Source organism: Scyliorhinus canicula, chromosome 15 (assembly GCF_902713615.1).
Source record: "Scyliorhinus canicula chromosome 15, sScyCan1.1, whole genome shotgun sequence".
NCBI classification, from domain to species: Eukaryota; Metazoa; Chordata; class Chondrichthyes; order Carcharhiniformes; family Scyliorhinidae; genus Scyliorhinus; species Scyliorhinus canicula.
The window spans coordinates 10337219-10354444 of record NC_052160.1 but is presented as its reverse complement, the minus strand read 5'-3'; the positions used below and the strand labels follow the sequence as shown (position 1 = coordinate 10354444).

Sequence of the window (17226 nt, the reverse complement as noted above, 5' to 3'; positions counted from 1 at the left end):
AGAAATGTGGTTGGCTCTTAACTGCCCCTTCAAGGGCAATTGGGGATTAGCGAGGCCCACGTCCCACGAACAAATAAAAACAAATCACAATTATACAACAAGAAAAAAGAAAAATATGCACCTCTCAATCCATCTGACATCCCAATAACACAGAGTAATGCTTGATTTCCGGAACAGGTTTGGCTCCTGTTAGGCCCCCTGCTTACTCTGGCTGGATGTCTTCAAAAAGCTGTTTCACCTGGTTTTGTTTCATCTTCCCCCTTGGGCTGACCAGTGGCAAGTTACATTCGTGCCGCACAAGTGCCAGGCAATGAACATCTCGTACAAGGGAAGATTTAACCACTGTCCCTTAACATTCAATGGCATCACCATCACTGAACCCCCAACAATCAACACCCTGGGGGTTACCATTGATCAGAAACTGAACTGGATTAATACTATGGCTACCAGAGTAAGTCGAAGGCTAGGAATCGTAAGGTGAGTAACTCAACCCCTCACCCCCCACAAAGCTTGTCCACATCTACGAAGCACAAGTATAATGGAATGCTCTCCACTTGCCTGGATGAGTGCAGCTCCAACAACACTCAAGAAGCTCAACGCTAGGGTGGCATGATTGCATAGTGGTTAGCACTGCTGCTAAAAAAAACAAGGTACACTGCAGTAACTCTCCAAGTTTCTTAGGCGGCACCTTCCAAACCCACAACCTCCACCATGTAGAAGGACAAGTGAAACAGATCTCTTGGAACCGCACCACCTGGAAGTTTCCCTCCAAGTCACTCATCACCCTGACTTCGAAGTATATTGCCGTGCCTTCATTGTCACTGGGGCAGCATCCTGGAACTCCCTCCCTAAAAGCACAGTGGGTGTACCTACATCTCCAGGACTGCAGCAGTTCAAGAAGGCAACTCATCACCACCCTCTGAAGGGCAACTAGGGATGAGCAATAAATGCTGCCTAACCGCAAATGAATAAATATTATTTTTAATCCTGACAAGTCTGCACTATTAATCTTTTTTAACTAACCTACTGTGAGAGCAAAAGACCTTTCTTGTGGACTGTTAGCCAGATCAGAATGAATCTCCGAAGCTTTCTTAATATTACATGGAGTGAACCGAATTGGCTGAAGACTGGCATCTGTGATCCTGGGCATCACGGAGGAGGTAGAGATGGATTATCCACTTGCCTCTGGCTGAAGATTGTTGCAAACGCTTCAGCCTTCGTTTTGCACTGATGTGCTGGCCTGTTCCATCATTGAGGATATTTGTGGAGCTTCCTCGTCAACAAGGGTGCAAAATTATTTTCATTCAGTGTTGCCTAATTAGAGCAGACTTCTCTAATATCAACGGCTTAAATTAAGAGTTTGCTATTGTCTGCTGAATTATTATAGGCCAGTGAAGACAAAACAGTCTTTTAACTTTTTCCTCTTCTCTGTGAAAATAGTAACGAATAGTATCTGAGAAGAGTCAGGAAGAACAAGCTAGTTATTCTGCTCCAAGGATCAGCAGCTAAATTCAGTATTGATTGTAAGGACTGTCCCAACCGCACAGTGATTAAATGCACCACGGCTCTTTTGGACATCAGAAGGTCTTTGATCTGGGCTGTATTAGTTGGCCCAGAAGAGATCATTGATGCCAGATGAGTGTTCCTAAGTCAAGGAGACAAAAAAATTCAATCAGCAATCCCATTTTTTTTTTTTAAATTTAGATTACCCAATTATTTTTTCCAATTAAGGGGCAATTTAGCATGGCCAATCCACCTACTCGGCACATTTTTGGGTTGTGGGGGCGAAACCCACGCAGACACGGGGAGAATGTGCAAACTCCACACGGACAGTGACCCAGAGCCGGGATCGAACCTGGGACCTCAGCGCCGTGAGGCAGCTGTGCTAACCACTAGGCCACCGTGCTGCCCTAGCAATCCCATTCTTAATCGTCAGCCAGCGACCACTGCTGAGAAGTGTGCTTGTTATGTTGGCCATGGGTGAGCATTTGAACTCATCTGGTTGAATACGCTGCAAACATAGATTCTTTTGACTCACTTTGAAGTGGCAGCATGCTAGGTGGCTCCTTGTACTACTTGAAATGTATGCTTTTCAAAAAGGAACAAACTAAGAGTTACACCACTTGTGCATTTCCTTAGTCACTAATTTTAACCCTGGTCCAAGACTCCCCGATTCCTTTACTCTAACTCGTGTACGTGTTTGTAACAGTAAAAGCTGTAAGCCTAAATACAGAGTATTCTGTTTTAAAATTAGGGGTTGCCCTTCACGGACAGCGATGAGAATCTTTCTTCTGAGGGGTTGTGTGACTTTGGAACTCCCTAATGTGGTGAATGTGATTCACACCGGATTATAATCTGTATATAGATGTGTCTGTATTGTAAGTGCAGTTGCACTACCTGTCTTCCAGGGGGAGTAGCTCTGGGAATGCTCGAGTTGTACAGGGCTTCTCCCTTGGCTCTGCCCAGGACTCCTCCCCCGGACGCTGCTGTATAAAAGATCAGTGCCACATGGTCAGCCGGCCAGTTCACCGAAAGTTCAATGGCTAACCGGCTGGCTCTGTTGTGAGTATATTAAAACCGCTATTCTAATCCTACAAGCACGTGTCCGTAGAATTGTTGGTTCCAACACCTACCTCAGAAGGTGGTGGAAGCAATGTCATCTATGGCAGATAGATTGTGGTTAGGCAAGGGGATTGAATGTTATTGGGGCAGATGGGAACGGGGAACTCGACACATACAGATCAGCCTGATCTTATTGAATGGCAGAGCAGGCTCGAGGGGCCGAGTGGCCTACTCCTAGTTTGTATGTTCATATTCTTGCAATGCTTATTTTCTTAAATAGTTGAGGGTAATTCGTCACAAATTACTTCCAACCTTCATTCATGTCCATTTCATTTTCCTTAACTGGAGAGCAAACACATGATTTGAATTATATTAAGCGCTGTCAATGTTTATATTTTTGGTTTATCACTGATTATCTTAAGAATTTTATTTTGAAACAGATTTAATTTCCACTCTCTCCTGTATAATCTGATTAACTGAGACTTGGTGTTAATTCTGTTCTTTCAGACAACAGTGATTTAATTGCTTGCACGGTAGTTACAAAGGATGGTAGTCAGATGCATCGATTCCTGGCTGTAGACATTTATCAGATGAGCTTGGTTGAACCCGAGAGCAAACGACTTGGCTGGGGAGTGGTGAAATTTGCAGGCCTACTTCAGGTAAGTAGCTAAATGTTTGCAGACCCATCTCCTTTCTGCTTCTTTGATTCTAATATTTAAATTCAAAACTGACACACGTATCTTTGTAAATTATTTGGATTATTGCTGCAATCCTGTTTGCAACTAATTTCTCAGCTGTACAGTGGGACAAAATATATCGAGGAGAACTAATTGAAACTTTTTGTCAGTATAATTTGCTGTACTGTGCAAGGGCAGCAGAGGTATACCTTCTGATTAAATTTATGGCACGTTTTGGTGCTTTCACTTCACCCACCCTAAACAACACTTTAGAATCCAAATGAGGCTTTATATGGCATTTGCATATTTGGTAAAGTTGGTTTCTTTCATGGGGGTCGGATCACTTTTCATTTAGACACCAAAATAAATGATGTTTGAAGAAATGGTACAAATGTGCAATATCTCTGCAACCTCCTGGTATTCATTCATTCTAATGCGGCCTGAGGCTTCTGTTTTTCACTTTTGTAATTTTGAACCCGAGACCATGAAATGTTGTGGTGGAGGAAGATTAGAGAGGAAAGACAGAAATGGGTGATTTTGTTCTTTACTGATGCCTCTTCGATTAGCTTCACTGAGCTATATTGGTCACAAAAAGCATTTTTTCGCTTGAATGGGAAACCTTTTCATTTAGACTTATTTTGTTAATTTTACCGAATCTGGTTTGTACAATATGCTCTGTAGTAAATTGTAATCCCATAGAAATAGTGGATAAACTATCTTAATATAGAACATAGAACAGTACAGCACAGAACAGGCCCTTCGGCCCTCAATGTTGTGCCGAGCAATGATCACCCTACTCAAACCCACGTATCCACCCTATACCCGTAACCCAGCAACCCCCCCTTAACCTTACTTATTAAGGACACTACGGGCAATTTAGCATGGCCAATCCACCTAATCCGCACATCTTTGGACTGTGGGAGGAAACCGGAGCACCCGGAGGAAACCCACGCACACACGGGGAGGATGTGCAGACTCCGCACAGACAGTGACCCAGCCGGGAATCGAACCTGGGACCCTGGAGCTGTGAAGCATTTATGCTAACCACCATGCTACCGTGCTGCCCGGTCAACAAATGCTGCCAACAAATCTTGCGGTTTGTTTTTAGGCCACCTGAATAAACTGATCCAGATTTTGAGAGATTTGTTTTAGGTCCAGTTTAGGTTTCGATAGTTGTGAACTAAAGATAATATCTGGTTGAGAAAGATGCAGCCATACAGTGTATGTTACTGTGTAATCACCAAAGGAAAGCTTTTTAAGCTGTGGTTGAAATATGATATTAGACTTATTGTGTACTTGCAATTATTGTACCTATTTTTTTTAACAGGATATGCAGGTGATGGGAGTGGAAGATGACAGTAGAGCTTTAAATATCATCATCCATAAGCCAGCATCCAACCCTCATGCCAGACCTTTCCCAATCCTCCAGGCCACATTCATCTTTTCTGATCACATCCGCTGCATCATCGCAAAACAGCGGTTAGCAAAGGGCCGCATTCAAGCACGGCGCATGAAGATGCAAAGAATAGCAGGTTTGTGCCAGTTTCTTATTACTGTAGCAGGTATAACTAGGCCATTCAAACAGTGGTGCCAGCTTACCTGCTGAAATTATGCAGGACTAATGAAAATTCTGATTTTGCGTGTGGAATCTTTTTAAGCACCCAATGCGATTTTTGCCGAGGTTTTGATTAATTTAATAGAGCTGGTAAATTTTCTTGCTTTCTATATTAAATTCATCATCCACAAACACTTCCAACAATTCACTTAGCTGTTCAATAAAGTGATATTGATAAAAAATCTAAAGTTCTTTTATACCATATTTGTTGCTGTTATTGATGTTCAACAGCTGAAATACGAGGTAAAGAAAGTTGAATTTACAAGCATCATAGGATCCCTGCAGTGCAGAAGGAGGCCATTCGGCCTATCGAGTCTGCACCAACCCTCTGAAAGAACACCCTACCTAGGTCCGCTTCCCCGCCCTATCCCCTTAACCCCACCCAACTTTTGGACACTAAGGGGCAATTTATCATGACCAATCCACTAACATTGTGGACAGTGGGAGGAAACCAGAGCATACGGAGAAACCCACTCAGACACTGGGAGAACGTGTCAACTCCACAGTCAGTCAATCAAGGTGGGAATTGAACCCAGTTTCCTGGTGCTATGAGGCAGCATTGCTAACCACTGCGTCACCATTCCGCCCCATCGTTCATGATCTCAGGACATCCCAAGTACCTTAATACACAAATGGCTGAACCTAACCTTGTTTTTGAATTTAGAGTACCCAGTTCTTTTTTTCTAATTAAGGGGCAATTTAGCTTGGCCAATCCACCTAGCCTGCACATTTTTGGGTTGTGGGGGCGAAACCCACGCAAACACGGGGAGAATGTGCAAACTCCACACGGACAGTGGCCCAGAGCCGGGATCGAACCTGGGACCTCGGCGCCGTGAAGCAGCAGGGCTAACCCACTGCGCCACCGTGCTGCCCTAACTTAATCTTTTTTAACATTAATTCCATATTATGCATCTAGCAGCAAACCATTAAAGGCTCTACAGAGGTTATATTTGATTATATTGTGGTAGAGAACTTTGATGTCCAACAAATTACTTAAATAACAACTACCTTTCAGAATGACTGCTTGTCTTGGTGGGTGGAAAGTGGTAACATATCTCTGATTGGTTGCATTGTTTGCAAACAATGGAATTAAAAGTATGCAGGAAGTACAGAACCATACAACCCTAGAAAACATCCTACAATACTGCATGTAGCTGTGCCTAGTCAGTAGTGTGTGTTTCTAGAACTAGATGGATCTGGATGGCACCCAGGGTGGACCTATGTTCAAACAAAATGCATTGCACCAAAACACAAGTGTCTTCTGCCTGATAGGTCAGTGGTCAGTCTGAATTCACTATTTTAGTAATGGTAATACCAGAATAACGGTTATGTTCAGATTCGATTGGGAAAAATGCTCCTATACTTTCTTTTTTTTTTTAAATTTAGAGTACCCAATTATTTTTTCCAATTAAGGGGCAATTTAGCATGGCCAATTCACCTAACCTGCACATCTTTTTGGGTTGTGGGGGCAAAACCCACGCAGACACGGGGAGAATGTGCAAACTCCACACGGACAGTGACCCAGGGCCGGGATTCGAACCCGGGTCCTCAGCGCCGTAGGCAGCAATGCTATCCACTGTGCCACCGTGCTGCCCCCTCCTATACTTTCTTAAACTTGTAGTTGAACTTTCCAAGCTCAATTTCGTCACTGCATTTTTGTGCAATTTGTACTTGTATATATTTATACTGTCCAAGCTGTTTTACCATTCAAAAGACAAAGAACTTGAGGACATAGGAACAAGACTATACCAACCGGGTACCATGCGGGCTCCTGAGCCTGCTCTGCCATTCTGAACGATCATGGCAGATAGCAACCTTAACTCCACTCTCCTGTTCCCTTATCCCTTGGTTTCCTGAGAGACCAAAAATCTATCCCAGTCCGAAATATATGAAGCATCAGAGCATCCACAACCATATGATTGAGAATTACGTAGATTCACAACCCTTTGAGTGAAGAGATTTGCCCTCCTCTCAATCCTAAATAATTGGCCTGCTATCCTGTAATTGTACCTCCATCGTCTAGATTCTCCAGCCAGGGAAACAATCTCTGTGTCCACCCTGTCAAGTCTCTTCAGAATCTTGTATGTTTCAATGAGATCACCTCTCATTCATCTGACTCCAGAAAGCATAGGACCAACTTACTCAACCTCTCATCAGAGGACAGCTTTCCCATCTTGGGGGTCAATCCAGAGAACATTTGCTGTACTGCTTCCAGTGAAAGTATATATTTCCTTAAATACAGAGACCAAAACTGCACGTGCTACTCCAGAAGTACCAAAGCCCTGTATAATTATTGGAAGACTTCCTTATTCTTGTACTCTCTTCCCCTTGCATATATGGCAACATGCCTTCCTAATTGCTTGCTGTACCTGCATGAATGCACCCAAGTTCCTCTGAACATTAACATGTACACGTTTCATGCCTTTTGAAATTTATTCTGCTTTTCAAATCTTAGTATCTAGGTGAATAACCTTCTACTTCCCCACATTACACTCCATTTACCAACTTGTTGCTCAATCACTCCACCTTTTCTATACGTCATCACAGCCTTTTTGTGGCATCCTTGCAGTCCACATTCCCAGACAAAGAACAAATAACATTACAGCACAGGAACAGACCCTTCGGCCCACCAAGCCTGCGCCAATCCAGATTCTTTATCTAGACATACTACTTTCAGGGGCTGGTTTAGCACAGTGGGCTAAACAGCTGGCTTGTAATTCAGAACAATGCCAGCAGTGCGGGTTCAATTCCCGTACCGGCCTCCCCGAGCAGGCAACGGAATGTGGCAACCAGGGGCTTTTCACAGTAACTTCATTAAAGGGGGAAGTACCGTAGCATAGTGGTTAGCACAATTGCTTCACAGCTCCAGAGTCTCGGGTTCGATTCCCGGCGGGGTCACTGTCTGTGTGGAGTCTGCACATCCTCCCCGTGTGTGCGTGGGTTTCCTCCGGGTGCTCCGGTTTCCTCCCACAGTCCAAAGTTGTGCAGGTTAGGTGGATTGGCCATGCCAAATTGCCCCTTAGTGTCCAAAATTGCCCTTAGTGTCCAAAATTGCCCTTAGTGTCGTTTGAGTGGGGTTACTGGGTTATGGGGATAGGGTGGTGTGGGCTTGGGTAGGCTGCTCTTTCCAAGACCTGGTGCAGACTCGATGGGCCGAATGGCCTCCTTCTGCACTGTAAATTCTATGATAAAGCCTGACAATAAACGATTATTATTTATACTTATTGTCCAAACTATCTGTATCCCTCCATTCCCCGCCGTTTATGCTTCTATCAAGATGCATCTTAAAAGATGCTATCGTGTCTGCTTCCACTATCTCCACTGACAATGTGTTCCAGGCACCCACCACCCTCTGCGTGAAAAACTTTCTCCCCCTCACCTCACCCTCAACCTGTAATTGAGTCTTCCATCCTGGAAAAAAGCTTCTGACTATTCATTCTGCCTTTCCCTCTCATAATTTTTTTAAAAATTCATTTACGGGATGTGGGCATCGCTGGTTAGGCCATCATTTATTGCCCATCCCTAGTTGCCCTCCAGGAGGTGTTGGTGAGTTGCCTTCTTGAACCGCTGCAGTCCTTGAGTTGTCGGTACATCCACTGTGCTGTTAGGGAGAGAGTTCCAGGATGTTGTCCCAGCGACAGTGAAGGCACGGCGATATATTTCCAAGTCAGGGTGGCGAGCGACTTGGAGGTGAACCTCCAGGTGGTGGGGTTCCCAGGTATCTGCTGCTCTTGTTCTTCTAGATGGTAGTGGTCATGGGTTCAGAAGGTGTTGTCTAAGGAACGTTGGTCAGTTAATGCAGTGCATCCTGTAGATGGTACACACAGCTGCCACTGTTCATCGGTGGTGGAGGGTTTGAAAGTTTGTGGAAGGGGGAGCAATCAAGCGGGCTGCTTTGTCCTGGATGGTGTTGAACTTCTTCAGTGCTGTTGGAGCTGCACTCATCGAGGCAAGGGAGAATATTCCATTACACTCCTGACTTGTGCCTTGTAGGTGGTGGACAGGCTATGGGGTGTCAGGAGGTGAGTTACTCACTATAGGATTCCTAGTCTTTGACCTGCCCTGGCAGCCACAGTATTAATGTGGCTAGTCCAGTACAGTTTCTGAACAATGGTAATCCCCAGAATGAAGACTGTGGGGGATTTAGCGATGGTAATCCTATTGAATGTCAAGGGGCAGTGGTTTGATCCTCTCTTGTAAGAGCTGGTCATTGTCTGGCACTTGTGTGGCATGAATGTAACTTGCCATTTGTCAGCCCAAACCTGGATATTGTCCAGGTTTTGCTGTATTTGAACATGGGCTGCTTCATTATCTGAGGAGACACGAATGGTGCTGAACATTGTGCAGTCATCCACAAACATCCCCATTTCTGACCATTTTGTAGACCTCAATCAGGTCTCCCCTCAGCCTCCGTCTTTCCAAAGAAAACAATCCAAATTTATTCAGCCTCTCCTCATTGCTAACCTTTAGACCAGGCAACATCCTGGTGAACCTTATTTGAACTCTCAATCCCGACCCCGTGTCTGCGAGGCTCTCGCTCCCACAACCCAAAGATGGGCGAGATACGTGAATTAATTGGAAAATATATATATATATATATATATATATATTTTAATATAGGCTGTAAAAAGCTGAGTCCCTAGCTCTGATCCTTGTGGTACTCGACTAGTCACAGCCTGTCAAGTTGAAAATACCCAGTTTATCCCTACTCTTTGCCATTTGTCCATTAACCAATCCTCTGTCCATGCTCATCTATTACCCCCAACTGGATGAACCCATATCTTCTATATTAATCTTCCTAACAGCACAATGGGTGTTCCTACAATACATAGACTGCAGAGGTTCAAGCAGGTGGCTCACCACCACCTTCTCATAGGCAATAAATGGTAGTCAAGCCAGCGATGTCTGCATCCCATGAACAACTTTTTAAAAAACCTTCAGTATGACGCCTTATTAAACCAAGTATATTACACCTACTTGTTCCCCTTTATTTAAGCTGCTAGTTATATCCTCAAAAACTCAAATAAATTTGTCCAATAGTATTTGTCTGACCATTCTATGTGTACACATCTAAGTGCGTTGTTAAGACTTCCTTAACAAGGCAGTTGTAATGTTTTCCCAATGTCTGATGTCAGGCTAACTGATTTGTAGTTCTCTGTCTTCCTGCTCCTTCCTTTCCTGAATAGTGAAATTATATTAACTTCTATTGCCCGGGATAGTTTTAGAATCTAGGGAATTTTGGGAAATCATAACCAGCACATACACTATCCATTACCTCTTTTAGAACCCTAGTCTGCAGACCATCAAATCCTAGGGATTTGTCGGATTTTAGTTCCTTAAGTTGTCCATCACTTTTCCTTTTTACTGGTATTAGTTACCTCCAGTTCCTCGTACATTTGAGCTCCTTGGTTATTCTTTATCTCAGCTGTGTACTTTTTGTCTTTACTATGAAGACAGACAAAATGTTTATTTGATGTCCCTACCATTTCCTCATTCCCCAAGATAAGTTTGCATGTTCTCCCAGTGTCTGCATGGGCTTCCTCCGGGTGCTCCGGTTTCCTCCCACAGGCCAAAGATGTGCAGGTTAGGTGGATTGTCTATGCTAAATTGCCCTTATAGTGTCCAAAAAAGGTTAGCTGGGGTTATGGGGGATAGGATGGAGGTGTGGGGATAGGTTGGATGTATGGGCTTGGGTGGGGTGCTCTTTCCAAGGACCAGTGCAGACTCGATGGGCTGAATCGCCTCCTACCCTGTAAATTCTATGATTCTATCTTGTCTTTACCCCAAATGGCCAATTTACTTTAGCTTATCTCTTCCTTATATACCTGTAAAAGCAGTTACCATTACTTTTATATTCCTGCCAGTCTACTCTTTCTATTTTTTCCCTTTTTTAAATCAACCTTTTGGTGACTCTTAGTTGGTTTATAAAATACTTCCATCCTCAGTATTATTACTGTATTTTTTGTAAAATTATAAATCTCTTTTAAACAAATACCATCCTTAACTTCCTTAGTAAGTCACGTGTGAATTTTTCTTGGCTGAGTTTTTGTTTTTCAATGGAATGTATTTTTGATAAACGTCTTGAATGGATTCTTCTGATATTTCCATTGTTCATTTATCACCAAACCTTTTAATCGATTTACCCAATCAACCTTGGCCTGCTGTCTCTTCATACCTATGTAGTTGGCTTTGTTTAGGTTTAAAATTATTGGTTTTGAAAGCAACATGCTCCAATCACACTTGATGTGGAATTCAATTGAATTATGATCACTATTTTTCAGCAGATCTTTTACTATGAGGTTAATTAACCCTGTCTCATTGCACTGCACTTCATCTAAAAGAACTTTACCCCTAGTTTGTCAACATATTGTTCCGGGGATCTGTCACGCAAGCATTCTACAAATTCAAGTCCAGACCAACTTGCCGATTTGTTTGGTGTTGGCATTTATATCTCGCCTTTTGCAACCTCAGGAAGTCCCGAAGTACTTAACAGCCAACGAAGTACTTGTGACATGTAGTCATTGGTGGATTGTAGAAAACATGATGGCCAATCTGTGCACAGTATGCTCCCACAAACACAGTGTGATACTGACCAGATAATCAGTTTGAATGATCGGGTTTGTAACAGTTTTAGTAATCAATATTAGCCATGATGCAGGGAAGAACTTGTACATCCGCCTGAGCTTACATGTGGAGCCTCAGTCTAACATCACCTCTGAAGGACGATAGTGCAACACACCGTTCGTACTGCAGTGAAGATTTTGTGATTATGTCTCTCGAGTGGGACTCAACCCCACAATCTGCTAATGAAGACGAGAATACAAACTTCGACTGAATTGTGGTTGAAGGAAATGTCCTCTCTGCTCCACCTTTGTACGCTTAAAGGAAACAAATAGGAACTGTGCACAACTCAAGGGATTCCATATACTTCAAAGATAAAAATAGCTTAATACAAGTTTTTAAAAATAATTTGCGAATCCTCTAATGCCGCATTCTAAACTTAACTGGAACTGCTGAGTGATGTATCCAGCCAGCTGTGTTTCAGCATGCTCCTCCATGGTTAAGACCAGATTTGTCAATGTGACCACAATGTATCGTTGAGAACCACAACTTACAGGGAAATGCACGTTTTCCTTTGTAATTACAGCTGTAAGTTGTGAAATAGTTTGACCTATTTAACACGCGTTTTCATATTTTGTGTGTAAAATGAAATCAAGTGTATTCTTTAGACCAGTGCTTTTCAAAGTGCAGGTTGTGACCTGTGGTTGGGTTGCAGGCAGGTGTCGGGAGGGTTGCGGGGCGATCGGTCGCAGCATTTCCATGGTGGGTCCTGATCATGGGAGAAGCTCTAAACGGCCGCCACCAGCATATTTGTTGAAAATGGCCTGAGCCACACTGTTCAAGCCAGGGTCAGTCTTCAGTCTCACCACTCTCTGTTCCCGAGCAGAGGTTGTACAAATCATCTACCAGCCTTGAAGCAATAACTGTTCTTTCATATGCTGACCAGCAGCTGACAGGAGTGATGGAGGCTCAATTCAGCCTGGGCCAGAGGAGGGCAGTTTTCTGGCATCACTAAAGCACGGGGCTGATGGCCCTCTGCACTGTGCAGCATGTTGTCAGTGTGAGACATCTGACAAAGTTCTGCAGCATCTGGTAGAGTTAGCCAATGGAACTCTGGAAGCTCAAGCAAGTGTTAGTGAAAGGACTGAACCTACCTGTCACTTTACACCAGAGGTAGCTCCCATTGAGCGTATCGCAACTGACAATCAGGACCCAGACTCTGCAACAGATGATGGTGGAGAATGTTTATGATGCCCCAGACGATCATAGAGATGAACATCGGTCACAGGGGAACAGCCCAACTCTTAATGGAGATGAGAGGTCAAAGTCACAAGCGTATGTCAGGAGTTGGAGTTGGAATATTACAGTCCGTGGATCGTGGAGTCAGCAGCATCGCATGAGCAAGCCGGATACAGTTCAGGCGGTCTGTTTGGATGCAAAATCATGCCATACTCTGTTTTGGAACAAGGATGCTCGGATCTGTTCCATCCATGCTCCAGCTAACTCTATACTTTGGAGATACTTGTGGGACCAAATGTTAATCTTGTAAATGCTACTGGGTTTTGTGTCATTCTTGGGACAGTCCTGCCGGCCACCGGTGAGGTCTGGTTGCTGATGAGTCTTGCTGGTGAGCAGTGTATTCTGGAATGGTTACCTTCCGTTGTTTACACTCGCAATGCTCCTGATTGTAAAACTGATCTCACTCCCCACATTTCCAAAAGCCAAATGTACAGTAATTCAGCAGAAAGTCAGCTTAGAGTTCGAAGAAATTGATATGTATTTATATCTAGCCACTGAAATTATGGATGCAATCGTTTTGTCATCCTTTGTGTTTTCATAGTCTCTACTGAGCTGATTTGCAGGCAAAGATTGAAATCTGGTCACTGTATGGAACTCGTGCACTGGTTCCAACACTGGGGACAGTGGAATAGGAGTGTAAGAGAGACTTACTGCGCAGTTTGTGTGGGTGTAAGAGTGAGAGTTATGACACAGGGTCCGTCGCCTTGGGTCCCGAAGGCCGGCTGGTTGGCAAAAGTGGGTCCCGGGATAAAAAAGTTTGCAAAACACTGCTTTTGCCGAGAGGAGTATTTCTATTCTGCTCCCTTCAACATTAAATTGAAACGCTGCAAAGAAACACTGCAAAATCTCAGATGATGTTGTAGTACTAGATTAAATTCTGACTAAGATTGTATAAGATTGTTTTGTTGACCAATGAAGAGTTGTTGACTCTTCATTGGTCAACAAAACAATCCTACACTACGGGAAGCAAACCTTCCTCTTCCGAAATGAACCATCATCCCAAGCAAGTACTTTGTACTGATTTCACTGCAGACTAGATTTAAAAAATAAACATTGTTTTTGATTTTCCTATCTATCTGACATTGAATGTTAAAGAACAAATATGATAAGTAACTACTCAAAACAATGTAATTGTTTTATGAACATACTTCGAATTAGTCTGACATATCCTGCTAATTTTTGAGGATAAGCAGTGACCAGTTTTATTTGATCCTGCACTGTTGCACAGCAAATTGTGATTTAGTGCAGATTTTCTGACCCTTCTGCGGATGGCTACCCCAATATTCCAAGCTGCTAACGCTTGGGTGCGCATCCAATGAACCTAATCAACAGATGGTCAGCTTGACAACTCGGATTCAAATTTTTTATTTTTTAAAATAAAATTTAGAGTACCCAATTAATTTTTTCCAATTAAGGGGCAATTTAGTGTGGTGGCCAATCCACCTACCCTGCACATCTTTGGGTTATGGGTGTGAAACCCACGCAAACACGGGGAGAATGTGCAAACTCCGCACAGACAGTGACCCAGAGCCGGGATCGAACCTGGGACCTCAGCGCCATGAGGCCACAGTGCTAACCCACTGCGCCACCGTGCTGCCCCTTCGGATTCATATTTAACCCAATGACAACTAAAAGTCTGTCATGTAGGTGTCCTTCGTGAAACCTCAATCCAGATGTCATGTCCACAGTGTTAAAAACAAGGGTGGCATGAGCCCAGAGGTGGCGATTTGCAGGGTGTCGGAAGACCCAGGCATCCAGGAGATGAAAGAGGTAGACATTCTGGCCTTTGCTTCCCTGGTAGCCCGGAGACGGATATTATTAGCTTGGAGGAACCCAAAGCCCCTGAAGTTGCAGACCTGGCTATCGGACATGGCTAGCTTTCTCTGGAGAAAATCAAGTTCGCCCTGAGAGGGTCACTGTTAGGGTTCGCTCGGAGGTGGCAACTGTTTGTCAACTTCTTTGCGGAAAATTAATCGTCAGCTGAAGGGGGGAGTGGGTTAGTTTAGCTTCGAGTAGGGGGTTAATAAAGGTGGGACCTGTAAGTGAGGGGGACAGCTTTTGCTCTATGTTTATAGCTTCATGTACAATGTTTATTTTGTTGTTGTTATAATACCAAAAATACCTCAATAAAATGTTTATTTTTTTAAAAATGAAATCTCAATCCAGAACCTGATACAAAATGCTGCATAAAGCTATCCGTGCTTTTGCGCAGGCTAATGCTAATTTGTTGGTATCACATACAGAAAGCATAAAATGGTGTTTGGGATAGAAGCCATGGTTGCTGCAATGGGTCGCTGTGTTTTGAGATTAGAAACTAAAGTAAAATGGGGTCAGTGTTTTATTGTACATTTCACCAGGAGTGAATCTTAGCTGAGAGTGATGCAGAACTGTTCTGTTTGCAACATATCTCACTTTATTGAGTGCTCTGGGACCCCTTATTCTATCTTCTAATAAGATTCGGTAGTCCGATTGATTGGAGCTGTCCAAAATATAACTTTATTGCTAATTATGCACATTCGTACACTTGCATAAAAACTGAATCAAAACTTAGATCAAATAATACATAAACTGGTCAGAACATAGCGAAAAGCGTTAGAAAAAGCAAAAGAAAAGTATAAAGAAATTACTTTAAAACAAAGGTAAATTGATAGATGGTTCAAGAATTCAGGAAAGCATAAATTCGGAATGGACCCTTGACCACGAGGTCTTTTAAGGGAATCCTTATCGATGGTCTAATCCTTCATTTACTCTCATTGGTTTCTTATTCTCAGCTAAGACCTCCTGATTTGTTCAAATAGGTGTCTGTTACTTACAGTATGATTTATTAATCAAACATTGGTCAGCATGCGGGAGCAGCCGGAACTGCTTCAGCGCTCCTTCAAGGAGCTCAAAGCTGAGATCTTGGAGCCGTTTAAGGCCTCGCTGGACAAGCTGCTGGCGACTCAGACGGCTCAGGCCGTGGAGATTCGGGAGCTGCAGCAAAAGGCTTCGGACAACGAGGATGAGCTTTTGGACCTGGCTGTGAAAGTGGAGTCGCACGAGGCGCTGCACAAGAAATGGCTGGCAAGGACGGAGGAGATGGAGAACCGCTCCTGCCAGAAGAATCTGCGGATTTTGGGCCTCTCGGAGGGGATGGAAGGCTCGGATTTGGGGGCCTATGTGGTCCTAATGTTGAACTCGCTGATGGGTGCGGGGTCGTTTTGTGGTCCCCTGGAGCTGGAGGGCGCCCATCAAGTGCTGCAGCGGAAGCCGAGGCCGAACGAGCCGCCCAGGGCGGTACTAGTCCGTTTTCACCGCTTGGTCGACCGGGAGTGCGTGTTGAGATGGGCGAAGAACGAGAGGAGCAGCAGGGGGGAGAGCACGGACGTTAGGATTTATCAGGACTGGAGAGCGGAGGTGGCGAAGAGAAGGGCTGGCTTCAATCGAGCAAAGGGAGTGCTTCATAGGAAGGGGGTGAAGTTTGGCCTTCTGGGCAGCACGGTGGCCTAGTGGTTAGCACAACCGCCTCACGGCGCTGAGGTCCCAGGTTCGATCCCGGTTCTAGGTCACTGTCCGTGTGGAGTTTGCACATTCTCCCCGTGTCTGCGTGGGTTTCGCCCCCACAACCCAAAAAATGTGCAGAGTAGGTGGATTGGCCACGCTAAATTGCCCCTTAATTGGAAAAAATAATTGACTAATCTAAATTTATAAAAAAAAAAAGTTTGGCCTTCTACAGCCGGCTCGCCTCTGGGTCACTTACAAGGACCGCCAGCTCTACTTTGATTCTCCAGAGGAGGCATGGGCTTTTGTCCAGGCAGAGAAGTTGGACTCGAACTGAGGACTGGGGGGCTGGGGAAAAATGTACTTTGTTTGGAGGCTTTGCCCTCCTGGGTATCCTGTCGTTTATATTGGCTGTGTTTGCTGATTGATGTTGCCTGTTCGTTTTCGCTATTTTGTTTCTTTCGAGGTTGTTTTCTGGGCTGTTGTTTATTTACTGTGGTGTTTTTTTTTTTGTTTTGACCACTGGTGGGTTGGGGAGTAGTTTGGGGTCCCGATGGGTCATGTGTCCGTCTTTTTCCCGCGTGTTGGGTTGAGGGGCGGAGCTCAGGTTGGAAGCTCGGGCTTTCTTCCCGCGCCGGAGGAATTGGGGGCGGGGGCGGCGCTGGTCGGGAGGGATTGGTGGCTGTGTTGCGTCGGAGGGGTCATGGTTATGGCGGGAGTAGCCGGGGTCAACAAAAGTCAGCTGGCTCACGGAAGCACAATGTTAGGGGTAACGCAGCTAGGGGGATCCTAGCTTTGGGGGGGGGGGGGGGTTTGCGGGGGAGGAAGAAGGGGGGGTTACCGGGTTGTTGCTGTAGGGACTGAGGGAATGGATGGTGAAGGGGGGTGTTGGGATGGGGGTTTGTCTCCGTGGGGAGCGGGCTTGGGGGGTTCCCCGGGCACGTGGTGGGTTGAGGAAGAGCTATGGCTGATCGGGGGAGGGGGATGGCCACCGGGGTTTGCTGGTCACATGGAACGTGAGGGGTCTGAATG

At 44.6% G+C, this 17226-nt stretch overlaps 1 protein-coding gene across 6 annotated transcripts in view; it reads left to right on the top strand.

The window, feature by feature from the left end:
• clec16a (C-type lectin domain containing 16A) overlaps window positions 1-17226 on the top strand; it is a 303082-nt gene that overhangs the window by 218657 nt on the left and 67199 nt on the right. For all 6 annotated transcript variants that reach the window (XM_038820933.1, XM_038820930.1, XM_038820934.1 and 3 more), the window contains 2 exons: window positions 3070-3221; window positions 4567-4771. In XM_038820933.1, coding sequence (XP_038676861.1) covers window positions 3070-3221; window positions 4567-4771 — 357 coding nt within the window. The remainder of the gene's footprint in view (window positions 1-3069; window positions 3222-4566; window positions 4772-17226) is intronic.